Raw genomic sequence first — 15,463 nt, 5'->3', positions numbered from 1 at the left:
ACATTAACCTCACCCACCTCCTACACATAACATTCATTACGTCATTTAGTTAAGCAGCAAAAAAAGATGAATTTGACTCCAACTAGATCCGGAAAAGGTTTGAACTTGCAACGAACATGGGAAGGCACCAAACAAAACAAGCGTACCGTATTTGAACAGATCCTTTTTTGCAGCCGCCACGTCTTGCCCTCTTTGCGGCCGCGCCTTTTTCATTTTGGGCCTTAGTCGTTGCAGATTCTCTTGCTTCTCCTTCGAACAGGTCATCGGTCTGTGGAAATCATCACATCATAAAATAAGCAAATGATGATGCTGCGACATATTTTCTTGCTTGCACATTAACAGCATTTGCTTCTTGAGCAAACGCTGCCCAAAGCGAGCCAGGTCAACTCGACGTGTCACACATTTCAAAGCGGCGTCCTCTTTTTTGTCAATTCGCTTTTCAACGAGACTTCTTTTCCCATTTCTGAACGTAGGACAAAGTCCTTTTCTTGGTTTACTTGTGTAACAGGCAGCGGTTAGAAGTCAGCATTGCGGAGTCCATCATGTTGCTTTAGTTATTAGCATTAGCATAAACTTGATCTCAAGCGTGACCAATTCTTTTCACTTCTTTTGTCTGATTTAGGCAACTTCAGAGATTTTAAATTTGGTCAAAGTGACGTCGGAAATATTTGGCTTCATACCTTAAATATCTTGAATATCCGTTTTTGTGCCCATTTATTTTTTAATTGTCAAATTCATCATTCATCGTTTTTTTTCTTCATCATTCATTGATCTTTTCTTCTTCTTCTCTTCATCGTTCTTTTTCTTTCTCATTCTTTGTTTTTTTTTTCATCGTTTTTTTTTATTCAAGCAGAGGGCAAGTACAGAACAGAATATTTTTTTCTTCATCGTTTCCAGCACAGATAGACGGAGGCCATTGCGTCATCACCAGCGGACACTCCACCGGCCGCACGCGACGTCATTAGAGCGCGACCGGCATGATGCGCAAATGGCGGACCTTGGCCAGCTTGTCATTCGGAGCGGCCGTGGGCGCCTCGGTGAGCCGCCTGTGGCGGCCTTCGGACGGCGAGGAGGACCGGCAGCCAGACGCTTGGCTGGCCCGGGTGCCGCTGGTTCCGGTACCGAGGGTCCACGCTTCCTCCGAATTGATGGTGCGTGCCCTTGCTGACGTCACTACAGCCACTGGCCTCCTTTGGCTGGGTTCAAATAAAATTAAACAATATATTATGGCAAACGTGAACAATTTCATAAAATCAGGCAGCCCAGACTTGCTCATGTTTTTTCTTTGAAACTACATATTAGGACTTACTAATTTGAAATATGGACAAATTTGTCAGTGTGTTTTTCCATCTACCTTCTTAATTAAGCGTCTCAATTGTTGTAGTTGAACAGGCCTTCAGGGGGTGCTGTCATGAAATACGGTTTCCCGTCGCTCTCCAACGTTCGCACGAGAGAATCGTACGTGAGCTCTTACGACCCGCGAACAAGGACGCCGGCGTGGGTCATCGAGCGGCTCGGTGGTGACACGCTTGGCGGGACGGCTGACAGGAAGTGCTGCGACTTCAAGGAGGACGACAGGTCGGCCTCACGGACGTGCATCACTGTGATGTGTGCTCGAGCGAGCGTCAGCGTGCGTTCGTGTGTGTCCCCCGCAGCGTCCACGTGTTTCACCGCGCCACCAACAATGACTACAGGGGCAGCGGCTTTGACAGAGGTCACATGGCGGCGGCCGCCAATCACAAGTGGAGCCAGAAGGCCATGGACGACACCTTCTACCTGAGCAATGTCACCCCTCAGGTTCGCATGTGCTGTCCTCACTTCCACCGCATGGTGTACACGCAAACAAAAAGGTAAACCTGACACACATAAACGTGTGTGCAGAACCCCCACTTGAACCAGAACGCGTGGAACAATCTGGAGAAGATGTGTCGCTCGCTCACCAAGCGCTACGCCAACGTCTACGTGTGCACGGGTCCGCTCTACCTGCCCAGGTGAGCGCAACCGCTCGATTAAACGGAAAATGGAGACGTCTTCTCATGTGTTGATGTTTTCTAACATTCAGCTGATGTCAGCTTGCAAAATAGTGCCTCGAGTCAATCCTTCCTCCATCTTGCAGATTTTTTTGGACAAACTCCATTTCGTTGTCGTTCTCCTGCGGACTGCCGGTGTCGGTACTGTTGCTAGATGTGGACGGGTTCTTCGGTAGCCTTCGCGTCCGCTGATGACGCCACCAAAGGACCCCGTCCACATCTACTACCGACACCGGCACACTGTTTGCAAAATGTAGACGAGGCATCATTGTTTTAAAAAGAAAAATCAAAAAGTTCAGGGAACTCTCAGTGTGCCTTAAAAAGTTACATGAAAACACATACAGTAAATGTTTCCCAACAAGTTTGAATTTTAAACAAAAAACAGAAAGTGCAGCGATCCCAAAGTCTGCAGCAACTCTCACAAAGGTAACAGAAAATGCAAATAGTTAACAGTTTTAAATTATCGGCCATCAGATTTTAAAAAAATTGCAGATGCCGATTTTCAGCAAAATATCGGCTCGATGATCTCGACATGGAGATCATCGAGCTCAAGGTGGCGCTCTTACCTGTTTTTTCAGGCAGGAAGCTGACGGCAAACTTTACGTGCGCTACCAAGTTGTGGGTCGGAACCACGTTGCCGTGCCGACACACTTCTTCAAGGTCAGCTCGCCCATCGGAAAAAAATCCAGCATAACAGGAAGCCTCGCATCACACGTCAGTGTCGGCGCCATCTTGAATGTGAAAGGTTTGTCGAGTACGGAACAGAACGGAAAGGTTTTGCATCGTGATTTGATTCAACAGTTAGTTTGCGGCTTCTTCTGCTGGGAGTGCCTCGACCACCAGGGGGCAATAGTATCCAAACATACATCATGATGCTCACAACTCTTGGACAGAACAAAACAAATGTCTGTGAGTGTCGGTATTTCATATTATTGAGTGTTAATCATTAATTTTCGCTTGATTTTTATAGCGTTCCCTAAAAATCTATTTTGTAGAGAGTGGGATTCGTGATTCCTGAATTGCTCGAATGAGCGACATGCCAAGATTTCCCCAATAGTCCAAATGCTGGGTGTGCTCAGTACGGCCATTTCAACTCGAGTTCAATGCTGCAAACATTTGGAAAATCCGAGGATGGCTTTGAGGGTGAAATAGATTTTTTTTGGTGCCAGTAAAATTTTCCTTTTGAGGAACGCTTGTTGTGGTTACCTTGTCAACATTAGGAGAGGCAGGCTGTTGCTAAGACACACTCAATATGGCGGCCACATTGACATGTCCAACTCGCGGTCTTGTGTGTTGCCGATGTCATGCTTGTCGCCATCCTTTTTTTTGCGGGCACAGGTGTTGATCTTGGAACGGGGCGGTGTTCAGGAGGGCGTGGAACTGCGCTCGTACATCCTTCCCAACGAGGCCGTGGACGACAAGATTCCTCTGGAGCGTTTCCTGGTTCCCATAGAAACCATCGAGAGGGCGTCGGGCCTCCTATTTGTCCCCAACATCGTCAGGGCAAGCCCCGGCGCTGTCAGCGCAATCGCCAGTAAATAGAAGGTCAAAGGGCAGCGTGCAGGAGAAAGTGCATCCAAGGCAGCGCCGGGCGGAAAGAAAAAGCGCCATGTCTGAGAGACGATTGAAGCTTTTGTCAAGCCTTTCAGTGATGTTGAAGTGCTTAAATAAAGGCAGCACACAAGCACCCAAAACAACACGTGTTGTACGGCGTGGCTGGCCTTGTTCTTCGCTTGGATGTTGAGGCTGCGAGCCTCTGGTGAACATGTTGCTAGCATGTTCTCCGCGCGTCAAGTGGCTTTTTGCTTCTATGTACTGAAATCATTGCAGCTTGATTGACGACAACAAATATACCACTAACAGATGACATCACAAGTTATTTAGAGCTGGAAGACCATTTCTGCCTGCCCGCACAAAACGACACAAACACTAAAGTCAATTTAAACAAAACTAAAACTTACTTTAAAATGATTAAGTTTTCACTGGCCACTAAGGATGACCCTTCTCTTCTTTTTAGTTGCTGGTCATTTTAGTCTGGTTAAAAAAAAAAACAATCAGACCAAAATCAGTCTTCTTTGAGGCTCCTTTTGTTTGCACATAGCGCTAACTACTGTGCAGGAGGGTCTACAAAAATTATGTGTAGCGCCGATGCCAATGACTTGTCATCTGGAAGGGCACCATGGGTCTGCAGACTTCTAGTTGTGAAATAAATGCTTTGAGCTTTGCTTTCAACAACAGAGCACTTAATTTTAATCTATGAAGTCTCGAACTGTTTAGAGAGAGTGAAATGTGAGAAAATGTTGATGCTGTCTGAGAAGAAAAAATTGTTTGCGATGGACAAAGGCGGGCAGGTCAGCAGACTTGACGTTGAGTCAGGCTTTCAAAGAGTTACTGATCAGCCACTACGCGCCCAAACCTTTGTGGAGATGTAAATATTAGAACGAATGTCAAAATTTTAACATCATCATCCAAAATACTGCGAGTTTTGTACTAATATTTTTAGGTTCTGATTCCAGTTGTGTTTTTATATATTGCCACAAAAGGTCTGGTGCGAATCGGCCGAGGTTTAGGCCAGAGGCCACAGGAAGGAAGAGCTTGACAAGACTTGAGAAAGCGCACGTTAGCAATGTTAACTCACTGTCGGCCGGCAGATGAACTTTTGGTGCTCAGTGCCCAGCACCTTAAATCCAAAGCAGACTCCACAGGCCACAATCATTAAAATGCACACTTGGGCTGTTCTTGTGGTCAATGATACATGATTGGCTACGTCTCTCCATATAATAGGACACGGCTCAGTTCCAGAGGGTTTGATGCAGTCACTTTCTGGTCCAAAGTATGCAATCCTTTCACAAAAGGGATGAGCCTGTCAGCCTACGCCGACCTTCCCGAGTATTCGTGTCGCTTTTGTCATGTGGATGAACACGAATACGTCAACACTTTTCACAGTCCGATTCAAGTTAATTCCTTACAAAGAAAAAAACAATCAAGAAAAACAACAGATTTGGAATTCTTTGACCGGGCCATGGGTTGAGAGCGATTTACAGATTCTAATTCGGATTCTGTTCCAGGCCTAACGGAGACCGTCAATTCTGGTCAGCTTTGAATCCCGCTCCAGCTGGACAGACAGACAGAAAACAAGCCGGCTGCAAAACAGACGGCTGAGTTTCAGCTGCATTTCCTAAATTTTGTGAGGAACGCAAAGTATACATCGTGGACACTCAAAACAGTTTATGGAACCGAGATCGAGATAAAAAAAAAAAGTCACTTGCTCAGGAAAAGTCGTCGCTGAGAGGCGTGCATTCAAACAAGCGTTGCAAGTGCGTCTTTTGGCTCTTGCTCAGCTGAGCATCATCTGGAGGGGGCGGGCTTAAAGGCATGCTTTCGCACCCGCGTTGCACTCGGCGTCCCCTCGGCCGAGTGTTATCAACTTCCACAAAGTCACCGTCGTCTCCGGACACGAAGATGTCACTTAGAGTGTACGAATCGTTTGGGGGTGCTTCCTGCTCCGCTTCATCCTCCCCCATCTGAATATTGTGGAGATGCAACTGCTTTTTGAGGCGCGGCGCCACGTGGTCCTGGAGAAAGTCAATGATCTCTGCGGGGCGGACAGACAACTGGGGTCACGCAAAGAGGCCAGCAAGTTCCACGGGTCACAACGATACCCACCTCCGTAGGAAAGCTGAGACCAGTCAGGAACGTTGCACACTTTGAGACTTCGAAAAAGCTTCTGCATACATACCGGAGTCACGCCGCTGAAAAAGCGACACGATCGTGTCAGAATCTTCTGCCTCCGTTGAAAGGGGAACTTTTAAACTCACCCTACGATGGCGGAAACCATCTCCCAATCGATGTCTCTGGCGTCCTCAATGTCCGAAGCGTACAACCTGCAAACAGAGTGTCCAACCTTGGTGTTGAATCATTCATTCACTCCGCTACTAGTTGATTGTGAACTAGGCAGTCTGTCCCGGGGGTGGAACCGTCTGGACCTCCGTTTTTGGGACGGGGGTGACAAATTCTAAAAAAAAGGGTTGGATTAACAAAGGCCGGAGTCCGGCCCACAAATCAGCCCTCATGCGTGTGATGAAGCTACTTGCCAAAATTGCCTCCGAACACATCTTTAGCGCCACTACCAACTGCTGTATTGCCCCTCCCCCTTTTAATGGAATGCCACAGTAGCAGGTGGGAGGCGCAGGTTACGAGTTGTCATGCATGCTGCTGTCTCAGGTCTCTTCATACACAAACAGTTGGTAGTGGCGCGGGATCAGAGGTTGATAAATTTTACGAATAAGGGCAAAGGGTCAAGGCCGGAACAGTAACAAGATCGCGGCCGGAGGGTGGGGGACTGCCCGACAAAAAAGGGTCAAGTGCCCAGCTCTGTGAACAACCCTAACGCGGCATACACGGCATGTTGACACGATGAGCCATCAATGAATTGATTACTTGATCTTACGTGTCGATCAGCAGGATTCTGGTCCTCAGTCCTTCGGGACTTTTCTTTTGGAACTTCTCAGTCAGTCGGCACTTTAGGACACTGAACCTGAAACGCAACAAGAATCTTGAAATGTGGATTTTCTGCTTTCGTGAAGGCCTGATTATAGAAAGGCTTGGAGGTTTGGTTACGCCCCGCAGTTTCTTGTCTTTGCAACGAGGTCCGACAATTGGACACGGAGACACGCATAACATCACGCTTCCAAGAGAGATTTTCATACTTCCCACAGCTGTGCTTACAATTGGCTTATTTTTGTCAAGAGAATAATGAGATGACTTCGGTCCAAATCTGTTCCAAATCTCCCCTTTAGGATCAACGATGGCTTACAGACTCATCACGGTTGGAGGTGAAGCCCACCCAGGTGGTAAAGCCTCCCAGGCCATCGGGATGTGTCAATTCCTGTCTTGGCGTCCACACAGCACCCCTTTGAGAATGGCTCAACCCAATGGGAGTCAGGAAGACTGCGATGGCCACAATAGAACAGTCTGAAGGCTGCACTTGGTGCTTGCTGAAAGGCACATGCTTCGTGCCACCACCTTTCGCAAACCGGAGGCACTCCTTGTGTATTCCCATAAAAACAACTGCCTCATTCATTGTTGAAGGTACAAACGCAGTGCAATATGACATGTACACCATATGGAAGTGCTGTGAAATGCGCTAGTATTGTATTTTATGTAAAATGTGACTTTTTTTGCTTTCGATGTGTGGATGGGCGGAAGACGTCACACTGACCACTTGATGCGGCACTGAGTCCAGCATCGCGTGCGCACGTGCTGGCTGATCTCCTTCCAGGGCAAACGACAAAGCTGCTGCAGTGTCAACTGGCCGTCCTGAGAAGCGACCGGACTTTGTTGAGCCACGATCTCCAGGTGAGCCTTGACGCTCTCCTTCAGCCTGCTCTCCTCCTCCGACGTCCAACTGCCTCGAGACGATGCTGAGCGGCAAGTGAGAAAACAAACACAACAGCGTCAATAATGAGAAAAACTATTTGCCATTTCTCATTTTGAGCCTTTCAGATCAAAGAATTAGCGCAGTCCATATTAGCAAAGAGCAGCTGTTCAATGACAATTTGATTTCTGACCTCCTTAACCGCCAGCCGTTTTAGAGCGGCTTGACTTATCTTTGAAGGCCCGCAGAACATTGCGCACCGCGACAATGTAACCACAGAACAAACCAAAACAAAGAGTAAGATGCGAGTCCTCTTTCACCAAAAGTGGCAAAAAAAAAAATTGTGATTTCAAGTCAACACTCCTTATTCAAGTGCGTGTCCGCTTGGTGCGCGTGACATACAGTCGGTCGGCGACGACGACGACATTGAGCCCGCGTCAAGTGCAAAGCCAAGATTTCAGAGGAGTCGAGGAATGAACTGCTTCAACCGATTTGGGGAAACGTTGAGCATTTTGCAAGCACAATTGGTCAGGATGGCCTCGGGGCCCGCCCGGGCGACCTTTATGGCTCTCTCGGGATCGCTCCGGGATCTTTCTTGGTGCATTTGTAAAAATAAGACTATTTTCATTTGGAATTGAACTCAATGGCGTTGGTTTGTTGGATTGTAGCTAACCCTGAACATGACCTGACCAAATCAATAAGTGACAATTCGAGCAACTCCAACCACGGAGGAGGAGTGTCAAAAACACACTGGAAACTCAGGACATTCCCATTCCTGGGACGGTCGCACAAAGTTTCACTTCATTGCCGTCATTTCATTTCTTTTATATTTTCAACCCCCAAACTTCCAGAAATCTGACGTCAAGCTTGTTGCCGCTGATTTCATGCTGCTATCGCATGACGCGAGATGTCACATGAATTTTGGGGCAAAAGACGGATTGAAAAGATGCATTTATGGTTTTACGACTCAAGCGACAAAAAGGAAATATGATTTTTAAAAATTTTTTTTTAAAGCCAGTCCGAGCAAGATACTTTTTTTGTACTTGGGTATGACAACTCTAAATTCAGGATATATATTTATTTTTTTGCCAAGCCTGTTGTGTGCAAACCTTGGTGTGTTCTCACTCATCTTTAGCGTCTCAGAAAAGTAGAAGACTTCAGAGAGAAACAAAAAGGGACCTGGCAGCGGCTGCTGACAAACATGACAACAAAGGTGAGAAGAACGAGCATGTTGACAAAACATTACCCACCGATTTGGAAAAAGCGTTTCTGCAAGGCGAACCTGCTACGCCCCATCTTCATGGCGATGCAATGCCAATTGTTGCCATGGAGCTTCTGCAACTTGAGCAGATGTTGGATCTCCTTGTCGGAGAACCTAAAACGCGACATGGCCACGTCAAAAGTGTGCATGCAGCAGTAACAACAACAACAACATGGTCAACATGCTCAGATTGCATTCACTCGACATACGCATGAACCCACTTACAAAACTGATATTAATAAATACAAATGTCATGAAAATTTGGTATTGCAGTTCAACAGAAATGTTTTAAAGAAACAAACTTGGGAAAAAAATGATTTTGTTTTGGGGGGGTTCTTAGTGAGGTTTCAACTCATTAGTGGCACCACCTTTTTTTTTTTCAATGGGTCAAGATGATTTGAGGCATGCGCGTTTTCTGTTAGGAGTGGTGTCACAGAACAAATTCAACTACTATCTCAAGGCGCCAGCGTCTACAGAGAACAAGTGGAAAAAATTGCACTCACTGTCCCATGTGGTTGACATTGTCGAGCTTCAAGGCCCGAAGCAATACCAACTTGCACGGCCTGGGGATTCCCTCGGCTGCAAGACAGGACGACAATCAACGCGCTGCACAAGCGGCCAAGCGCCTCCAATAAATGAGAGCGAATGTGTGCGCATGCTCAACCCACAGATGGCTTCCAAGAAGTGATGCTGCTTTTTGAGCTTCTTGATGTTTGGCATCAGGTCCTCGTAGCGCTGCGGGAAGAGAAGCTGATCGGTGGACTCGATGCCCGTTAAGGCTAGGAAGTGTGCCATGTTGTCTTGGATTTTCTGATTCTCATCCTGAGTGAAGCGGCCCCAACGGATGCGCAAGCCTGCAAAGACATGTGGGCAAATGTCAAGATGAGCGTCTTTACAAGCACGGCGCGGCCGCTAAATGCCAGTTAGACCGCATTTCACACCTTTCACACCAACGGCAGAAAAGCGGATTGGTTGCTTTCATCCCGAGGCGGAAAGATCGTAGCTTTATGTCACACAGTGGTCAGCATTTTTGGGAGGAAGGGTGGAAGGAAGGGTACTCAGCGTGCGCGCCTCAACTGCGAGGACAATTGGGAATGACGGGCGGCGACAGGACGCAGAGACACAAGACAGCCAAGTTCTACGCCGCCGCCAGGCTCAAGGTGCACAAGCCGAGCACAAAAAAGTGGTTCGTGAGAGTTATTTACTGGCTGACGACCGTCAAGTTGGTCCAAAAGTATTCCTTCTCCAGAAAAAAAAGTGTTGTAAAGTTGCTGCCTTTGACTTTGACTGGCTGCCTCGCGCTTGTTGCTACACGTGAGCAGCAAAACCGAGAGTGTCGTGATACAGCAGGATGGCAACAAGTTGGCAGCGAGAGACAGTCACATTTTGATTTTTTTTTTCTTAATGGTTATACGAGGTCTCTAATCAGGACTCATCGAGTGAAGGCAGACATTTCAAATCGAGTGAGTGGGGCGCCCATTTCAAGCGGAACGAAACGTGACCTTGCTGCTTGAAGATTCTGAAGCGGTCCAGGTCGTAACGCAGATACATCTTGATCTCAGAAATGGGCCTCTTCCTCACGTTGGGGATGAACTCTTCCAACTCCGCCACCAAGGAAGCGAACAACCTGAAACACGCAAAAGCGTTAGCAGGGGAAAAAAAGGCAGTACCAAAGAACACAACAGCGGGAAGGGTGTCTTTCCAATGTACAAGTCACAAGCACCTTTGTCGACAGCAAGAAGGCGCACTTGGATTTGCTAAGAGCGCTCTCAACAAACATGCGTCCTAAGAACGTCATTCTCTCTGACGTCGCAATGATGTCTACTGCACAAAACGCATCTTGGGATGTTTTCCACAACACATGCATCCGTGTTTCGAGCGGGCAGACAAGACCGTCTGTAAAGATTCCAGAGTCACTTTCTAGGTGGGACAATTAAAAAAAAAAAAAAAAAAAAAGAGGCGGGAGAGGGGGAAAAAAAGCCTTTCTGAGGAAGGTTGTTGTGATATCGCTTGTAGAAAACGTGGAAACAAAAATGTCCCCCAACACCCCCCAGGGGACAAACTTGTGACAAGTTGGCGGAGTCACACCACAAAATGAGCGTGACGTTTCAAACTGTGTCAAAAGTTACGAAAATGTTGAGATCATTGGCGAGACAAGCCGAGCATTGGCCCCTGTTTGTCGTGGATGGGCAATTTGTTGCTTTTGAACCTTTCAAGCGTTTGTTGCTGTCAACAAATGAGGAAGTCAACAAACATCGACCACTCACGAGTCATCATTGTCACTCTCGTCGGCTGCATCTGCTTCCACGGTGACGGCACCAGCCTTGGCCCCACTCGTGGTCTTCTTCCTTTTGGCTGTCGGCGTGGTTGCTACCGTTATCTTCTTTTTGTTCACTTGCATGCCATCTTCTTCTTCTTGGGCTCTTTTTTTCTTCAGCCTGCTCTTCTTGTGTTTGTTGATGGCCCCGTCCGCAGGAAGCATGTTTTCCTCTTGTTTTTTTTTCTTCTTCTTTTGCATGTCAGTAGGGAGAACACAGCTGTCATCGACTTTCGCCTTTACTTTGCAGGCGAGCAAATCAGAAGTTAGGACGCCATCATCAGAGTCGTCGACTTTTTCTTTCTGCCTTTTCCTCTTCTTCTGGCTGCGCTCGTCACCTGGAAAGACACTGTGGGCTTCTTCTAATTTCTTTTTCCTCTTCTTCTTCTCCTCCTTGCTGGAACAGCCACTGGCAGGAAGAAGAATGTTTTCATTCTCTGGTCGGGGTTTGGTTTTATTTTTTCTATAGTCCCGGTCAGTGAGGCCTTTAGCCGGAGCAACTCTCTCTTCTGTGACCCGGATTTTCTTCTTCTGCTGGCTTGAATGCACATTGGCAGGTGTCACGTTCATTTCATTTCTTTCTTCCCTATTCGTCTTATGCGTGTGCTTGTCAGAAGGAAGAATGCCATTTTCTTCATATTCTGGTTCGCTTTCCTTCTTCTGCTTGTGAGCGATGCCGTCAGCGGGAAGAAGGGTGCGCTTGACCGTTGCACTTTTCTTCTTAATGTTGGGCGTTGATATATCGAGAGGGTCAGGTTCTGGTGAGTGTCTCTTTTTGGACACAGACTCCATTGAGCAAAACTAGGAGAGCAGTTCTGTTGTGGTCTTCTTCCTCTGTGAGAAATGAAATTCACTCATGAGTTCAAGTCATGTGCTCTGTGCATTTGTTGTGTCAAGGGCTCCACACATGCATATCATAGATGCCAAGGTGACATCATGTACACACATCATTATACACACTACTACGGTACTTTAGCCAATGGTGCACTTAAATATTGACCAATGCTGTATTTTGGTTTACCATTGCAGTATTCTTATCATTGCAGTATTTCTATCATTGCAGTATTCTTATCATTGCAGTATTTTTATTTATTCCCCCTCTGCACCATGGACAGACATTAGGAGAGTTTCCTTAGACTTGTACATGATGTGGGATTTAAGTGTGTATATACATGGGGATTTGTTATTTTTATGTAAAACTAGACACAAACTCCACGGAAAAACCCAAAACAAAACACTGAAGCCACTTTAAAGGGTAACAAAATTAAGATGAAAATGAACCTCCGGGACTATTTGATGATTGCTTGATGGCACTCTCCTTATTTATTGTTATAATATTAATATTTATTTAGATTTCCTTATAAAAACGACACAGAACCAAGGAGATAATTAGGGCAAATAAAGCTAAAAGTGAAACAAAATGCAGATTTACAAATGAAGCATACATAAGATGCAGTTGGCTACCTGAAATTCAAACGCAGAAGTCGAAAAAGCTCAAGTTTGGTGCCTTACGATGCACGGAAAGAAAACATTTCACGCGCGTGGGTTCAACAGGAAGGCTTTTCAAGCGATGACTTTCTGTTTCCGGGTCACATAGTCGACAACTTCTGGTTAGTGGAAGCCGATGAACGGACTAACAACACCCCCTCGTGGCTGAAGCCAGAACGCAGCTATCTTGCGTTGCGACTGTTACTGACAACTTCTGTAACTATTTCATTCAAAACACAGTTCTAAGTTCGCATTGTCCGCGGCACAATGTTTAAGACCGAACGTCGTCTCCATTTCGCATGTTGTGTCTTATTGGAACCGCTTTGTAACTGATATCGGTTGTTAAAGGGTATGGTCCATCAAAAATAAATATCTGCTCATTCATAAGGTGAAGGAAGTGACTATTAAAATATTGCAGAAACATTATATGGCCAACCATTACATGACTAAAAGGGATATTGATGTGAGTTGCTCTTTTTGTGGAACCCACCCAGAGACAGTTCAACACCTGTTTTTGATCTGCACATATTCTCGGACATTTTGGAAGGACTTTTTATAAAGACTTTTCTTTAAAATGGGAAAGTGTTGCTTACTGTTTTTTTTTTCAGAAGTCTGTTGCTGAAGATGCTTTTTTCCATAATTAATTTGCTAATACTGAGGGCTAAGTATTTTATTCATAAATGGAAGCATGGCAACCAGAAACCGACATTTTCAGACTTTCTCGTTGATACCGTTTCCAATATTAAACTTTTATTTTCTTTGTTATTTTTGAATGTACGTGAAACCCCTTGCATTATATTGTCTTTTTTCCCCTCTATGTTGTCCTATAATATATTGTTATTTCGTGTTTCGTACATGTACTTGCTTTCTGCTTGAATAATAAAAAAAAGTTTAAGACCTTAAGTCCAACGCAGCCGCCATAATGTTCAGAGAAACGGCGTTCAAGGCCTCTCCACACCAATCCGTCGTCGGCCGCGGTGGTCAATTGTCGGCCTCAAAGTCGGCACTTTGGACCAGATACTAACCGAAAAACACACCGCAAAAGCCGACGGCGACGCCAACCGCCCTGGACCTTCTGCGCATGCATGAGACGTAGTACTTCTCCATGCCATCGGGGGCACTAATCACTACGTCGCCTCTGACGGCGATGTTAAATGACGGCGGACTTTTATGAATGAGAGAGATGAATTCGCCTTGGCGCTTTTCTGTACAGCCAGCCGTTATGTCCTCAGAGGCGTGTGAAAAATGAGCGAAGTTGATTCGGTTCTCGAGGAATAGCTTCGGTTTTCACAGTTTGTCTGCCCTTGTCACTTCCGGTTGTGTGTTGAGGCCTGAAGGCCCGAGATAGAGATAGAGCGCTCCTCTAAGAAATCTCTTTTAAGATTACATACCACTAAGCATTACCTTCTAAAACTCAAAAAAGATATTTGTGTTGATTGTTAAATTTGTTTGTCGTCTGAAATGTTTATTCACCTGTTCTGGCAATGTCTATGTTCCATTAAGTTTTAGAAAGATATATGAAGATTCATCATTGATAATATTAACTCTGCATGGCTTTATTCTTTGTTGGAAAAATGTACTGTTTGGTTTCTTCAGTAAAGATGGTAAAACAGCAAAGCAACTATTTATTATAAATTTGGTAATTATTCTCGCAAAATTCCATATTCACAAATCCAAATTTAGTCACTCGAATCCTCTCCATGATTTTTGAGGCAGAAACCAGACAGTACAGAAATTCTATTCTTGGCTCTTGACTGAATGGTGGCGATTGTGTAATGAAATGTTCCACCAGGATGTATTTAGCATGCAAATTTTAAGAATGAAACATTAAAAATCTTTCATACATCTTTAGACTTAAGACAATCTCCTGCCGCCACTCCAAAGCACCCTAAAAGGACACATTCCTGTGATGACTCCTTTGCTCACGTTATCTCCTCTGGGCTGACATGCACTCAAAAGCACGCTCACACACGCGCACACACACGACAAACTCAGTTTCCATAATCGGTGTGTGTTCATTACACTTCTTTGTAGGTAGGCCTATTGTCCGTTTGTGTGCACGTGTAAGTGGCAACTCGTGTAGGCTTTATTAGGATAGACATTACAAAAGTAGATGTTGCTTGACATTCATTTGCTATGAAAGCGGTGTAAGCAAGCACACAAATTTATTTAAAGGTTCATGTGTGTGTGTGTTTGTGCACACAAATTTTTATCAGCCTGAAGAGTATCAAGGACACACATTATCTTGGTGGAGTGTTTCCATTCCAGTTGTTGTCCATCTTTGGTCATCACGGTTGGCTCGACACCGGCTATAAGAACATCGCACGTCCTTTGCCCGCCACTTGCCAACATGGCCCCCAAGAAAGTGGAAGCCAAGAAACCCACAGAGGCCAAGAAGCCCGCAGAGGCCAAGAAGGACGAGAGCACCGCGGCGCCGCCTAAAGCTCCGGAAGCTGAGGCCAAAGCGTGTGAGGTGGACCTCAAGAGCGTGGTGGTGGAGTTCAGCGGCGAGCAGATGGACGAGTTCCGCGACGCATTTATGCTGTTTGACGAAACGCCGGCGGGCGAGATGAAGATCACGTACGCGCAATGTGGCGACGTGATGCGAGCGCTGGGCCACAACCCGACCAACGATGACGTCCTGAAGCTGCTGGGCCGGCCCAAAGCGGAGGAGATGCACGCCAAGCTGCTGGACTTTGACGCCTTCCTGCCCATGCTGCAGCACGTGGCTCGCGCCAAGGACCACGGACACTTTGAGGACTTCGTGGAGGGGCTCCGGGTGTTCGACAAGGAGGGCAACGGCACGGTCATGGGGGCCGAGCTGCGCCACGTCCTGTCCACTCTCGGGGAGAAGATGACGGAAGATGAGGTGGATCGGCTCATGGCCGGACAGGAGGACGCCAACGGGCACATCAACTACACAGACTTCGTCAAACACATCATGGCCGGATGAAGACGGCTGTTGACCTTCTACGCGTCTTTGTGCAAGT

The 15,463-nt window shown here is 46.3% G+C and overlaps 3 protein-coding genes across 5 annotated transcripts; 2 read left to right on the top strand and 1 right to left on the bottom strand.

Annotated features, from left to right (window-relative positions):
* The first annotated feature begins 918 nt into the window (after positions 1-918).
* Positions 919-3,727, top strand: endog (endonuclease G). Of its 2 annotated transcripts, none has more exons than XM_088279263.1 (6): positions 919-1,151; positions 1,385-1,578; positions 1,656-1,797; positions 1,882-1,991; positions 2,609-2,775; positions 3,369-3,727. In XM_088279263.1, the coding sequence occupies exons 1-6, from the start codon at positions 978-980 to the stop codon at positions 3,566-3,568; spliced, it is 987 nt and encodes a 328-aa protein (XP_088135389.1). In that variant the 5' UTR covers positions 919-977; the 3' UTR covers positions 3,569-3,727. The 2 variants fall into 2 exon arrangements, with proteins under 2 accessions (XP_088135389.1, XP_088135464.1); XM_088279338.1 differs by having other exon boundaries at positions 921-1,151; positions 2,609-2,690.
* Positions 3,728-4,746: 1,019 nt separating this feature from the next.
* On the bottom strand, positions 4,747-12,572 carry LOC148343569 (transcription termination factor 1-like). Its single transcript, XM_088279149.1, has 11 exons — positions 12,450-12,572; positions 10,936-11,819; positions 10,171-10,295; positions 9,337-9,522; positions 9,172-9,247; positions 8,658-8,782; positions 7,252-7,453; positions 6,481-6,567; positions 5,849-5,914; positions 5,697-5,782; positions 4,747-5,625 (listed from the first exon to the last, which is right to left on the bottom strand). The coding sequence occupies exons 2-11, from the start codon at positions 11,775-11,777 to the stop codon at positions 5,300-5,302; spliced, it is 2,121 nt and encodes a 706-aa protein (XP_088135275.1). The 5' UTR covers positions 11,778-11,819; positions 12,450-12,572; the 3' UTR covers positions 4,747-5,299.
* Positions 12,573-14,823: 2,251 nt separating this feature from the next.
* LOC148343568 (myosin light polypeptide 6-like) lies at positions 14,824-15,426 on the top strand. 2 transcript variants are annotated; one of them, XM_088279538.1, is made up of 2 exons: positions 14,824-14,838; positions 14,887-15,426. In XM_088279538.1, the coding sequence occupies exons 1-2, from the start codon at positions 14,824-14,826 to the stop codon at positions 15,424-15,426; spliced, it is 555 nt and encodes a 184-aa protein (XP_088135664.1). The 2 variants fall into 2 exon arrangements, with proteins under 2 accessions (XP_088135664.1, XP_088135589.1); XM_088279463.1 differs by having other exon boundaries at positions 14,824-15,426.
* Positions 15,427-15,463: the final 37 nt, after the last annotated feature.

This window comes from Idiotropiscis lumnitzeri, chromosome 1 (genome assembly GCF_059441095.1).
Source record: "Idiotropiscis lumnitzeri isolate Australia: NSW breed Sydney's pygmy pipehorse chromosome 1, RoL_Ilum_1.0, whole genome shotgun sequence".
Classification (NCBI taxonomy): domain Eukaryota; kingdom Metazoa; phylum Chordata; class Actinopteri; order Syngnathiformes; family Syngnathidae; genus Idiotropiscis; species Idiotropiscis lumnitzeri.
This window is presented reverse-complemented; position numbering and strand designations above follow the sequence as displayed.

Coding starts and splice junctions, on each gene's coding strand:
- endog (XM_088279263.1), top strand. CDS start 978: ATGATGCGCAAATGGCGGACCTTGGCCAGCTTGTCATTCGGAGCGGCC. Junction 1,579..1,655: donor GACTTCAAGGAGGACGACAG/GTCGGCCTCACG, acceptor TGTCCCCCGCAG/CGTCCACGTGTTTCACCGCG. Junction 1,798..1,881: donor TGAGCAATGTCACCCCTCAG/GTTCGCATGTGC, acceptor ACGTGTGTGCAG/AACCCCCACTTGAACCAGAA.
- LOC148343569 (XM_088279149.1), bottom strand. CDS start 11,777: ATGGAGTCTGTGTCCAAAAAGAGACACTCACCAGAACCTGACCCTCTC. Junction 9,523..10,170: donor CAGAATCTTCAAGCAGCAAG/GTCACGTTTCGT, acceptor ATGTCTTTGCAG/GCTTGCGCATCCGTTGGGGC. Junction 6,568..7,251: donor ACTCAGTGCCGCATCAAGTG/GTCAGTGTGACG, acceptor GTTGCGTTTCAG/GTTCAGTGTCCTAAAGTGCC.
- LOC148343568 (XM_088279463.1), top strand. CDS start 14,824: ATGGCCCCCAAGAAAGTGGAAGCCAAGAAACCCACAGAGGCCAAGAAG.